This window comes from Macrotis lagotis, chromosome 1 (assembly GCF_037893015.1).
Source record: "Macrotis lagotis isolate mMagLag1 chromosome 1, bilby.v1.9.chrom.fasta, whole genome shotgun sequence".
Classification (NCBI taxonomy): Eukaryota; Metazoa; Chordata; class Mammalia; order Peramelemorphia; family Peramelidae; genus Macrotis; species Macrotis lagotis.
In genome coordinates, this window is record NC_133658.1 from 357036085 (window position 1) to 357049544 (window position 13460).

The 13460-nt window shown below is 37.6% G+C and overlaps 1 protein-coding gene across 1 annotated transcript in view; it reads left to right on the top strand.

The window, feature by feature from the left end:
• Positions 1-13460, top strand: part of TRPC4AP (transient receptor potential cation channel subfamily C member 4 associated protein) — an 89147-nt gene that overhangs the window by 69957 nt on the left and 5730 nt on the right. Inside the window, exons 11-17 of the mRNA XM_074212089.1 lie at positions 728-786; positions 4262-4363; positions 5019-5102; positions 5744-5834; positions 7371-7511; positions 9143-9251; positions 11732-11844. Coding sequence (XP_074068190.1) covers positions 728-786; positions 4262-4363; positions 5019-5102; positions 5744-5834; positions 7371-7511; positions 9143-9251; positions 11732-11844 — 699 coding nt within the window. The remainder of the gene's footprint in view (positions 1-727; positions 787-4261; positions 4364-5018; positions 5103-5743; positions 5835-7370; positions 7512-9142; positions 9252-11731; positions 11845-13460) is intronic.

The following is a 13460-nucleotide window of genomic DNA, read 5'->3' on the forward strand; positions in this document are numbered from 1 at the left end:
AAAGAAGTATAATAAGTCAAATAATGCTTCACAGTCAGTCCTCTAGAATCAAGGTTGATGACTTCATTGTTCATAGTTATCTCTCGTTTTCCTTTACATTTTTATTACATTATTACTTCAGCTTACTTTATTCTGCCTCATTTCACACAATGCCTCCCAAACTCATCTTAATTCTTTAGCTTTTGCCAATAGAATGGTGCAGTTCTATTCCATTGCATTCATATATCTTTTGTCCAGCCCTTTTAAGAGACAACTACTCACTTTGTTTCCAGACCTTTTGCTGCCACAAAAAGTGCTACTATAAATATTTTGGGTATTTTGGGGACCTTTCAGTCTCTAGTATCATCTCTAGCTTTGGTATCACTGGATCAAAGTGGTGTTTCCAGCATAGTGATTTTTCTGGTATCATTTGAGATTATTTTCCAGAATTATTGGAACAATTCATAGCTCTACTAATAGTGTATTTAGCTACCTGTCTTCTCACAATTCTTTTAGTTTTATTTTTGTCTTATGTAATTTTTGCCAATATGAATTTGAGATAAAACCTTAATGAAATTCTAATTTGCACTTCTCTTATTAGTAGCTGTCTTCCTTCTAGGTCTAGAGAATGGAATTGATATGCCTGAGATGATATACCTCTCTTTCTTATTTGCTTTCCTAGATGCTTAATTCTTGTTTTAACATATTCTTTAATATATTTTGAAGACATTTTGTTTCTTTGTCTTAGGACATCACCTTAAAGATACAGTTTCTGAGGCTTCTCCAAAGTTTTAGTGATCACCATGAGTAAGTATGATCTTTTTGGAAAAAGATTTTATGTTATCTATTTCTTTAAGACTCTTTTATTCTCCCAAGTCATTAACCTTAGCTCAGGATAGCCAGGCAGGCAGAATAATATTTTTTTTTATAAATATCATTTAAAAATATTTTATTCATTTTTTAATATTGTGATTTTATTGATATAGAGAATTCCTACTTAGCAAAATCCCTCTCCAAATTCAGATGAACAATTCTTTTGCCATTTCTAGTCCTTGTCAAGCTGCCTAGGAGACACTTGAGAGGTTTAGCTGATTGCCCAGAGTCACCAGAGTCAGGGTATGTCAGGGGTAGTACTCAGACCCTGGCCTTACTGAGATTGGCTCTCTCCAGCCAAACTACTCTGTGCTTTGTGTTCTGAGAAACATCGTTGAGACCTGAATTGAAGTGAATACTTTGAATATGTTAGACTGAGTCCTGGCAGGATCCCTCTATATTCTATTTAATTCAGTTCATCAGAATTTATTAAGAATCTCCCTTGAGGGGTGGCTAGTTGGCGCAGTGGATAAAGCACCGGCCCTGGAGTCAGGAGTACCTGGGTTCAAATTCGGTCTCAGACACTTAATAATTACCTAGCCATGTGGCCTTGGGCAAGCCACTTAACCCCATTTGCCTTGCAAAAACCTAAAAAAAAAAAAAAAAAAAAAAGGATCTCCCTTGAGCTTAGTACTTGGATCTTTTGGGAGATTCAAAAAAACATGGATTCTTCCCAGAAAGAGATGGAAATCTCATTAGGGGAAAAACGTGAAAGAGGTAACTGTAGTTGCCACTTGGTTAATTATCAAACAGAGATACATTAGATTTGTGTGCTTCTTGAGAACAAGGAGTCTCTTTTCTTTCTTTGTATTCCTAGCTCTTAGAATGTGCTCATCACTTAGTGAGGTTTAGTAGATGTTTATTGACTAACTAACTGACTTAATAAAGTGAATATGGAAAACACCTTTAGCTATGCTATATGAGTCACAACTTTACTTCAGGGAGCTGGGGAAGATCTTTTAATTCCTACATCATCAGTCTTGCTCTGTCAGATGATCTTTCATGTAGGACCATAGTATACAGCTTGCCTTAAACTTTATGATAACAAAAAAAAAAAAGACACAAAGGACAGAATTTTATATGAGAGGAGGAGATCAAGTCAATAAGAAGGAAGGGAGATATTTCTACCCATTATTTTTTGTATGAAGTTTTTTTCCAATTACATGTAAAGATAGTTATCAAAATTCATTTTTGTAAGATTTGTGTTGCAAATTTTTCTCCCTCTTGTTCTTCCCTCCCATCTCCCCAAGACAACAAGCAATTCTCTATAGTCTGTGCTTGTACAGTCATGTCAAACATATCTCCATGTTACTAATGTTGTGAAAGAAGAATCAGAAAAAAGGGGAAAACCACAAGAAAGAAAAAAAACAAAAAAAAATTTAAGTGAAAATAGTATGTTTTGGGGCGGCTAGGTGGCGTAGTGGATAAAGCACTGGCCTTGGAGTCAGGAATACCTGGGTTCAAATCTGGTCTCAGACACTTAATAATTACCTAGCTGTGTGGCCTTGGGCAAGCCCCTTAACCCCATTTGCCTTGCAAAAACCTAAAAAAAAAAAAAAGAAAATAGTATGTTTTGATTTGCATTTAAACTCTATAGTTCTTTTTCTGGATGTGGTTGGCTTTTTCTATCATAAGTTTTTTAGAATTATCTTTGATCACTGTATTGCTAAGAAGAGTTAAGTCTGTCATGGTTGATCATCATACGGTATTACTGTTACTGTGTACAATATTCTCCTAGTTCTACTTACTTCATTCAGCATAAGTTCATGTGTTTCCATATATTTCTGAAACCTGCCTGCTCATCATTTCTCATAGAACCATGGTATTCTACTATTGCATTCATATACCACAACTTGTTTAACCATTCCCCAATTGATGGGCATCCCCTGTATTTCTAATTCTTTGCCACCATAAAAAGGGCGGCTTTCAATATTTTGGAATACCTGAGTATTTTCTCCTTTTTTTTTATGGTCTTTTTGGGATACAGACCTAGTAGTAGTATTGCTGTATCAAAGAGTATGCACAGTTTTATAGCCCTTTGGGCAGGTTCCAAATTGCTCTCAGTTCATAACTCTACCAGCAGTATACTAGTATCATCACAGTTTTCCCACATCCCCTCCCAACATATATATCATTTTCCTTTTCTGTCATGTTCACCAACACCCACTATTTAAATTTTTTTCCCCTGTAGATATTCTTATTATCACTCAATCCCTAATAACTTTCTCCCTTCTCTCCCCACTTACTCCCCAACAATTAAATACTTTCTATTGCAAATTAGTACAATTAAGTAAAACATCAGGCTAACAAATTGTCATGTCTGAAAATGTATGCATCATTGATCACTGTAGCCCACCACTTCTCTCCCAAGAGGCAGAAAGTATGCTTTGCCCTAAGTTCTCCAAAATTACTGTTGGTCATCACAGTGGTGATAGATCTGAATTGTCTCAGTGTTGCTTTCCTTTATATTGTTCTGTTGTCATGTAAATTGTTCTCCTGGTTCTGTCTGCATTGTTTTCCTATGCTTCTGCATCAATTTATACAAGTCTTCCCAAGTTTCTTAGAGTTCATCATATTTGTCACTTATACTAATATCTATTACATTTGTATGCTGTAATTTCTTTTTATCCACTCCCTAATCATTTTCTTCTCAGGTATTTGTCAGTACAAAAAGAAGTAATATGCAGAGTTTTGTGTATATATATATATATAGGACCTTTGCTATTGTCCTTGTCATTCTTGAGACATATGCCTACTATTGGTGTCACTTGGTCTCAGAGGGTTTAGTGATGCTGATGATTCTTTATATGGTTTTTGTTAGTTCGAAATTCTTTTTTTGAAAACCAGTCATTTAAGTAGAGGGAAATGGCCCCACTTATTTTCTGGATGCCAGAAGTGGTCTACAGTAGACAAATCGGCTTAGGGAGAAATCTTCCTACTCTTCATGGGCAAGAAGGCAGCCCTGGCCTTTGGTACCATTCTACCAAATCATTTGAATCATTTTAGAGGCAGGACCAGGCAGGACCATACTGTGTGTCTGACCCTGTGCTATGCTCTTGGGAGCAAAAACTTGGTCTCTTCCCCAGGGAACTTAATATCTAGCTGGATATATTTCACATTTGAAATCTATACATATGAACAAATGAAAGGAAAACATAATTCAGTACAAAATTTAGTACAGTATGGCTTTGAATGGTGGTCAAGATAGAGAGATATTGTTACGGGCATGAGCTACCAGGGATCTACAATGCAGACTGCCTCATATGCCCTGTGCATGTTTGAATTGAAGACCGGCTACCTGAGAACATGGAGGCTGCACTGATCACAGAATTCAAATGAAAGCCTTTGGTCAGTGTGGAAACACCATAGTTCTTCCCCCCTCACCTGCCTCAAATCCTATCTGTTTCAGGAACAAATATCTGCTGTTAAATAGCCAAGAACTGAATGAACTTAGTGCAATTTCCCTCAAGGCCAACATCCCTGAGGTGGATGCAGTTGTCAACACAGACAGGTAAGCCACTTCTAGTGAACAACCTCAGCAGAACTCTCCACAGTCTCACCTTGCTTCACCCTGTTGTAGCTTTGTAAGGAAAGAAGGTCGTATATTCCACTTGACGTGATGGCATTGACACAAACAGTTTAGAAGTAGAAGCTGAAGAACAGGAAGGAGAAATTAACTTCCTGAGTATGCCCAGTTTGGCCACTCTCCATTCCACCTTGTTCCAGACCCAACCTTCCTATATCCAAGTCTGGTGCAACCTCAGGCACATGTCCAGCATCTGAACACCGGCCAGTAGTTTGAGGAAGGAAAAGCTGCCCAAGAGTTGATGAGGAGATAAGTTGAAAGGGAAAACTTGTCCAAAATGTGTTAGGGAAGTGCTTGGCTGTTAAATTCTGAGTCCCCTGGGGAGAACAGGTCCTGGAGGGAAAGGGAAGCTGCCAGCTGTGTTGTGTGGCTTCCAGCCAGTCTGCAAGGACTCCCCTCATTCTCTTTACCAGTCACTGCCAACACAGGAAGTCTGTCCTGGACTCTGGGGCTAAAACTTAAAACCTGTAAATCTTTTAGACAGTGCTGATATCCTTTGTTGGCCAAATTCTGTCTTGGCTTCTTCCTTCTTCAGCCTCTTAGCTCTGTGTGAACTTTTACTTTTGTCTTTTGATTTTAGGAGTTTGGTCTGTGATGGAAAAAGAGGCTTGTTAACTCGGTTGCTGCAGGTTATGAAGAAAGAGCCAACTGAGTCTTCCTTCAGGTAGGTCTAGGCCTTTGACCCTATTGTAGTGCCTGGCACCTCACAGCCTTGCCATGTTAGTCTGTTTGTTAACAGAGACTTTAGAAAGTCTTCCCAGAATTACTCCAGGGGTTTGGTTGTTCTCATACAGAGACCTTCTCCTTCATCATTTTGTGTTGAGTTGAGTCACACACATGGGTCAGTTTAAGTTTCGACTTAGTGCATATTAGGAATTATGACTATTAGGAACAACAAGGAAGTAACCAATAAAGTCCCTGTCCATGAGGAGCCCACTAGCAGCTAGTTGGGAATGAAACTACTACTATTAACAATAATAGTGAGAAAAGTAGTAAAAGTATCATAATCCCATTTAACAGATGAGACTGAGTTCTAGAAAAGGGAAGTGACTTACTTAAGGACACTCTTTTAGTAAGAGAAAAAATTCAGCCTCAAACCCCAAGGCTTCTTACTTCAAATTTAGTGTTCTACTGTTGTCCTGAGTTCTTTTAAGACATCTAAGTATGAAACAGTTAAGAAATGCATACTTTCAGAACAGCAGGAAAAAAATGTATTACATGGTATCTAGAGTTTAGAGTGATGGTACTGCCATTTACAAACTGGAATTTCATTGAAGGAAACAGCAGATTGTGTTTGGGTCACAGGTTTTGGCAAGCCAGGGCTGTTGAAAGTTTCCTCCGAGGGGCCACTTCCTATGCTGATCAGATGTTCTTGCTGAAGAGGGGTCTTTTAGAGGTAAGTATCCAAATGATGATGAGTTTAGAAATTTTTTTTCCTCTAACTTGAGTAGTTTTTTTGTTGTGTGTGTGTGTGTGTGTGTGTGTGTGTGTGTGTGTGTGTGTCTGTCTGTTTTGAAAATGTGCTTTGAAAATTTTTACTGAACTGATGGAATTTCCTAAAATGCTTATTTCCCTATAGCAACCCAAATAGGTTATATAGCTATATTTCCAAGGCCTTCCCAAATGATTCACTATTTATTGAGTGACCTTCAACCCCTGACCTTTAGATTATAGTAGCATAAAATCTTAGAGATCTTTTAATTCAACTCTTTCTTGCACAGAAGGAAATTGAGACTTGGAGAAAAGTGATTTGCCTGAATTAAAATTTGGGTCTGCTGCCTCTTAGTTTGTTTCTCTTTAAACCTCACTGTAATGGATATGACCTTTAATTCCAGCTTATACTTCCTTTTTTAAAAAAATTTTTATTTATTTAAGGCATTGGGGTTAAGTGACTTTCCCAGGGACTCACAGCTAGGAAATTAGTGTCTGAGGCCAGATTTTAACTCAGCCCTCCTGACTCCAGGGCCTGCTCTAGCCACTGTGCCACCTAGCTGCCCTCAAACTTATACTTCAGTGGACCAGAGGTTCCCCTGAATGTGGGTGCTCTCTTCCCTAGAATAGATTTTAACCCACCTTACCTTCTCAACTTGCATGGTTCTTGTTCTTATCTTTGTGAATCCAACACTTTAGCATCACATTCAGCTGCTTCTTTTAATCTTTCCTGCATACCAGTGCAGAATTCTATCTTTTATTCCTCCTTGGTCAAAAGATGGGTCGATTTCTTTTTCCTCTTAATGGGAAAAACAAGTTTATGTATGTTAACAAAAGAGATCAATGATGTTTGGGGAGTAATCTTGGGAGCTGTTTTTAAGAGTAAAATTTAAGTAGCCTCAAAATTAGAAATGTAAAGAAATGTAAAAACTTTATTTCTAAAGACAGTTCTGCTCCTCCATTTACAACAGACAGCATCCCCATAAGCACCTGTAGAGTAGCCAGAGAGCAGCCCTTCCACCTTAATTACTTATGCTTCCCCAACTCAGAGTCCAGGTCAAGTCCTGGGGTGTTTGGTTATTTGAAGTAATTGATTTCTACTGAAGAAGGGAAGTTTCAACATATCTGAATTTGACTCAGTATTAAGATTTCTGCATCATATAAGGAATAATTTTCTAACAATGAAAGTTGTTTAGCTATGGAACAGACTACTTTATGGGGCAGAGAGCTCCTTGTCACCAGAAGTGTGCAGAAGCCAAATGTTTTAGAGCTGTTGGGTTGAACTGATAACCTCTTAAGGTCTCCTTCACCTCTAGGATTCTATGAAGTACTTGGTTGAAATATTTATTTCATGAATAGGTCACACTTCACCCTGACTCACCATTCATGACAACATGGATTTCCAAGTGCTTAGTCAATCTGTTGCTACTCCAAAAACAACTTTCTGGGTTGCTCAGAAAACCTGTGGGGTTTTTTCCTTTTGTTTTTCCCCCCACAATAGCATATTCTATATTGCATCGTGGACAGTGAGTGTAAATCCAGGGATGTGCTTCAGAGTTACTTTGATCTCCTGGGTGAACTGATGAAATTCAACATCGACGCTTTTAAGAGATTCAATAAATATATCAACACAGATGAGAAGGTAAAATATAAGAAACTTTTGTGATTGCCATATCTATCTTCAGAAAAATTGTGTTAGCATAAACATGTCTTTTCCAAAGTCTGAGAATTCATGGCATGTGCAAAGACTAGTTGTGATTTGCAGGGCAGATGACCTTCACTTCCCAAAATAGAAAATATTAAAAAATTAATAAGTATTTATTTGAATAGCTACAGTGTGGTCAGCCCGTTTGTGAGGAGACAAAAGAAATAGATGATTTGGTCCCTACTCTGAGAAACTCATGCTCTTATTGGGGAGACAAAACATGTGAAATAAACAAGCATACAAGTAAAGAGAATATAGAATTGCATTAGATGTGGGGTTCAGTTGATAAGTGCTATTAGGTGTTGAAAGAAGTGTGAAGGATAGATGTGAACTGGGGCCATTAGGGAAAGTCTCATGATGAAGTAACATCTGATCTAGACTGAAGAATGGGTAGAATTTAGATAGAGGAAAGAACAGTGTCCCACATGGGAGAACAAGTGTTAGCAAAGGTAGCATATGATGGGGATTACATCAGGTCCAGCCTGATTGAAGCATTGCCAGATGTTATCTCTCAGGAATGTATTACAAGGGAAAGTATTACAAATAGACCCATTTAATGCAGTGGCTCTCTTAAGAATCATACTCCAGATAATCAGCTATGATGGACTTCATTCCTCTTAGCAGATCAGACAATTCTAAAAAAACTTTTTAAAAAAATTTTTAACATAGCAATGGGGATAGTGGCTTAACTAAGGTCACACAGTTAAGTCAGCATTAGTTGTCTGAAATCAAATTTGAACTCAGGTCCTTCTTTTGGGTTGGTGCTCTATCCACTGTACCATCTAGCTGCCCCTTCTATAAAAGACTGTTGATGGAAAATGCCATCCACCTCCAGAGAAAAAACTGTGGAGTCTGCATATAGACTGAAGCATCCCATGTTTATTTTTTAAAGCTTGTTTTATATGTTTTTCTCTGTTTTTTTCTTTAGTTCTGATTCTTTCACAATGTGACTAGAATGAAAATATATTTAACATGATTGTACATGTTTAGCCTATATCAGATTACTCACTGTCATAAGGGAAGAAGGAAGGAAGGGAGGTAGAAAAATATGAAACTCAAAAACTTTTTAAAAAATTAATGTTGAAAATTGTCTTTGTATATAACTGAAAAAAAAAATAAAATACTCAAAAAAAATACAGTCACATTCCTTTAGAAAGGTGGTACAACTCCAGGGTCCCTTCCATCAAGAATCATTGGCTGATTACCTTAGGGGTAGAGTTAGCAAACTTCTAAAGCTTCAGCATGCAGGTGATTTGGAAATTAGGGGAACTAAAATTTAGGACCTATAGATGGTCAGCCTATGGATCTAGAAGGTATATACCCTTGGTAATTTGCCCCTAAGTTAGAATTGGCCAGATATGGATTTCTACATGAACTCTCTTATGGACTATTCGGAGAGAGCCACAGATAATTAAAGGAATTAAAAGAAACTACAAACTAAGGTCTCCGTAGCTGAATAGGCAATAAGTATGACAGGAGCCTGTACCTTTATTAAGGCTCCCAGATGCAGCCTTGCAGAATGCTTCCCTTTACCCATATTGTGTGTTTCAGTGATATCTCTGCTCTAGTTCCAGGTTTTCCTGAGCCAGATCAATAGTTCATTGGTGGACTCCAATATGTTGGTGCGCTGCATCACACTTTCTCTTGACCGATTTGAAAACCAGTCAGACATGAAAGGTAAAGGGAAAAGGTGGTTCCCATGGAGAGCAAAATGCATTCCTAGAAAGGTTGAAGCTGTTTTTAGACTTTTTTCCTTATTGACAGCAGTAGATGGAAAATGGTTGAATTTTCCTTCTAATTTTTAAAATTCTCTTTTTTGCCTTCTGTATAATTCAAAGCTGTTTGCATTACTGCAACTTAACACAAGAGGATAGTCAAATTAAAAAAGAAATTACTCATCCTTTCTACTTTCCTAAATCTTTTTAGTGATTGATCTGTGGTAGAGAATATAATTTTAGTTCTCCAGACATTGCTGAAATTGTGATAGTTTCTTCCTTCATCCCACTGTGTGATGCAAACCACCACTGATGTTTGTTTGCTTTAACTTGAGTAGCCCAATATGAATTAATGACCTGTAATAGAACTAGAAAATATTAGAACAGAGTACTTATGGATCATCTAGACCACCAACTGAGGCCCATAGAAGGGAAGGGAAGGGACTTGTCCAATGTTATCAGCTAACTATAGCTATTTAGTACAGGAAAAGAAAAAAATAGATCAATAAATTAAACTATTTTATCATCAGGAGAGGTAGCTGGGTCAGACATTTCTGCTTTAATTAAGGTACTTTTAGTCAGGGAGTAAATGGAAATGTTGTATTCCTTAAGTTTTATATTTCATAGAATAGATTCAGACTCATACTTTTCTGAAATGGCATCTATCACAAATATACCAAGTCTCTACCTAACATTTGTTAAGCCTTTATAATACAAATGTGGACAGAATCTTAAACCTTGCAGTTTCTGATTTTTTTCCCCCTTGATTCAGTAACTAACATCTGCTCATGTCTATATTGTCATATACTACTTACTTAAGCAGAGTAGAAGAAACTAAAAAGATAGCTAGATTTGATGATCTATCTCTCTATGATCAGCTAGGAAACTTTCCTCTTGCAATTCTCAGAATTTATAACCAGTCATTGTAGAATCCTATATGGGACATTCAAAGCAGTTTTAAAGAATATAAGACATAAAATTTAATTCTTACCTTTGAGGAACTTACAGTTACACATAGTTGTCCTTTTTTTCAGAAACCAGTGCTTCTGGTGGTGATTATGATCTATTGGGTGTGGCTAATAAGGCCAAATGTGGTATTAAATAATGTACTATGTTCACATTCTACAAGAATATAAATAGCACAAGTATTAAGATTTGGACAGATAACCAGTGAATCATAAATGTTTAATGGAAAAAATAGTACTTTGAGGTCCATCGCTGAGTGCCAGTCTTGAAAAGAACCTTGTCCTGGGAAACTGGAGACCTGAATTCTAGACCTGACTAATCACCCTCTCTATGTCTCAGGCACCTGTGTAAAAAGTAACAGTTTGACGAAATGATACACCTAAAGTTCCTTCCTTTCAAGTATTCTCTGATACTAGATATACTCAAAAGGGCATTCATTTACATTATTAACATTTGTAATTTCCTTTAGTTAATTTTTTGTCTGGACTCATTGAATATCCTCCGTTGTTAATGTATTGAATTCTCCCATTTTCCACATATCCTTATGTGGAAATTCCTTGGAACCTTCACCTTGTTTTCCTAGAAATTAACTCTTAAAAATGAACAAAGATTCCTATGTGAGCTGCCATTTACTGCCCTTTTGAGAGATTTGCTGCTAACAGAGATAGACGAAACCTCAGAAACTGTCAATCTCACCCTTCTCTTTTGTTCTGTCTTGGTTGTTTAAAATATTTGTATTAATATCTTGTGTTTTTATAACACCTTCCATTTCCCTTCCCTATTTCAGTAAGCTCTCCCTTGCAAGAAAGAAAAAAAGACATTTCAGCAAAACCAAAACTAATCCATTACATTGTCTGTATGTGACAATATGGGGAGCATTCTACCCCACCTAATTCTAGTCCTTTTAGGCAGTGAAATCACCATTCTTCTCACAGAGTAGTCAACCTTGTATACCTGTCTATAGATACCTAAGATACTAAGATTGGAGTGAACTTTCCCAGTCACATAAATGCCTACTTTGTAACAGTGTATCTATGAATCCTGAAGGACTTTTAGCTTGCATTGTGTATTAACATTGTTACCAGTATTGAAGCAGAACAAACATTATCCTACTTACTCCCCTCAGTTCCTATTTACAGTATTGTTTACCCACCCGGTGAGAAAAGATGAGGCCTTTCTATGTAGATTAATAATGACCTGGAATCAGGTAGGGTAGGGGAAAGCTCCCCAGAGAGAAATGAACTTGAAGCACTAGTTTACAGGGAGAGAAATAAGGATCAGTAGAAGGGGAAGGTACTCCTAACTGGAGGACTAGGTAAGAGCAAAGGCATTAGAGTTCATCTGACAAATTGGACTCTCAGGGAAGAAAGATTGAAGTTTAGTAAGTTGTTTGGCCTGAGCCACATTTTCCCTTCCTCAGTTTGTTTTTAATTCCCATTGCAGACCAAAATCTGACCTTTTTTGTTTGTCTCACAGTTGTACACGTTTTGTCAGAGTGCCGCCTGCTGTCCTATATGTACCAGATGTCCAACAGGATTGCTTTCCTCTTCCGTCTCATTAACATTATTCATGTACAGACTTTAACACAGGTAAGAAACTCACTTGGGATTCTCAAGAGAATCATCATCATCATTATTCATTAGCACTATTAAGTCTGTAAGTACTTTAAGGACTTTGAAGAATTAAATGAATCTTTGGCTATGGGGAATCCTATTCTTTTTTCCAACAATGGCACCTTCTGTCTACTGAAAATATTATTTCTTTGATATAGCAAGAACCCCTCCTCACTCATTGATCTACGAGGAAAAATCTTGTAAACTAACCTATTTGAATAGGTGCATAATACTACTAAGGATGATCAGAAAGAAAGATCCCTTAATTTTTATAGAAAAAAAATGCCACTGAAGCCCTCTTAACCTTCAACAAGCTATATGAAAAGTAAGTATGAGATAGGATGGCAGATAGAATTGTCTTTTGGTTGGTTGGTTGTTTTTTTCATTGTGATCCTGGAAGAGGAAAAGATTTCAAAAGTATAATCCAACCTGTTATTACTCCAAGTCCTGATGGTGAGCTTCTTGGTGGAGTACTGGGTTACACAAGTAGAAAATTTATAGAGTGCTCAGAAGAGAGTTGAAGGGTATGGAGTGAGGGTGAAACAAAAGGTTGGAAAACAGGACAGTAAGGAGAAGTTGGAGAACTGGAAATCTTAGTGATCTTTTAAGTTTATGAAACTTATGAACAGAAGATGGTACCCAAATGTTCTCCCTCTCCGCTTGAACAAAACAAAAAAAAAAATAATTGGACAGTGTACATGATGTGGCGAACTTCCTGACACCAGAGGTTATTGGGGAAAATCAGTGAAGTTTGAGAGATATCCCTCCCTAAACATCGGACTGGTCCTGGGAGCTTTCTTTTGGATCTCAGAGAATTCAGAGACTGCAGCCATTGTCACTCTCATTTGCATAACAAAAACTTTGTTAGGAAGCATTTACTGACCTCCTTTCTCCCCCCATTTGGCCTAACTTTAGTAAAAATACCTTTTGTAGTAGATAGTCAGAGATTGGTCTCCCCAATTTAGAGATGACATCCCTGAAGTCCTTGGTGAATTTATTCCTTGAGCTCACAGCTGTCCAGTGGAAGCCTGGACTGCCACCGACTAGAATTCAGGGACTTTAATTGCTAATTCTTGGACCTTTCAGCCAGTAGCTAGAGTGGCTGTGATTACTTACTGGCAAATTAAGGCAAGAAGCATTGTTTTGTGATAATCTGTTAATGCTTTAGGATCACAGGTCAGAGGAGACCTAGCTAGTCATCTAATTCATCCTTTTACATCCTTTACTCCCCTTGGAGCATCCAGCCATTCCATAATGATCTCCAGTGACTAAAAACTCAACTTTGGACAGTTTTGAGTTTTAGGAATTTTTTTCCTTCATCTTCAGCTGAAATTTACTTTCACAAATTCCACCCATTGCTCCTAGTTATGTTTCCTATAATGGTCCTTCAGATGTATAAGTGATTGTGTTCCTGAATCTTCTCTGTCCCTAAGACCCTCAGCTGCCAAACCTGCCTAGAGCCCAGCTTTATGGGAAGAAATGGGAAACTCCTACCAAGACCTCTATCATAGACCCACCCTCCCCTTTCACCTCCCCATCTCTAGAGCTAAAGGCTCTAGAATTTCCTTCCTGCCTGGTCTTAACTGTATCTG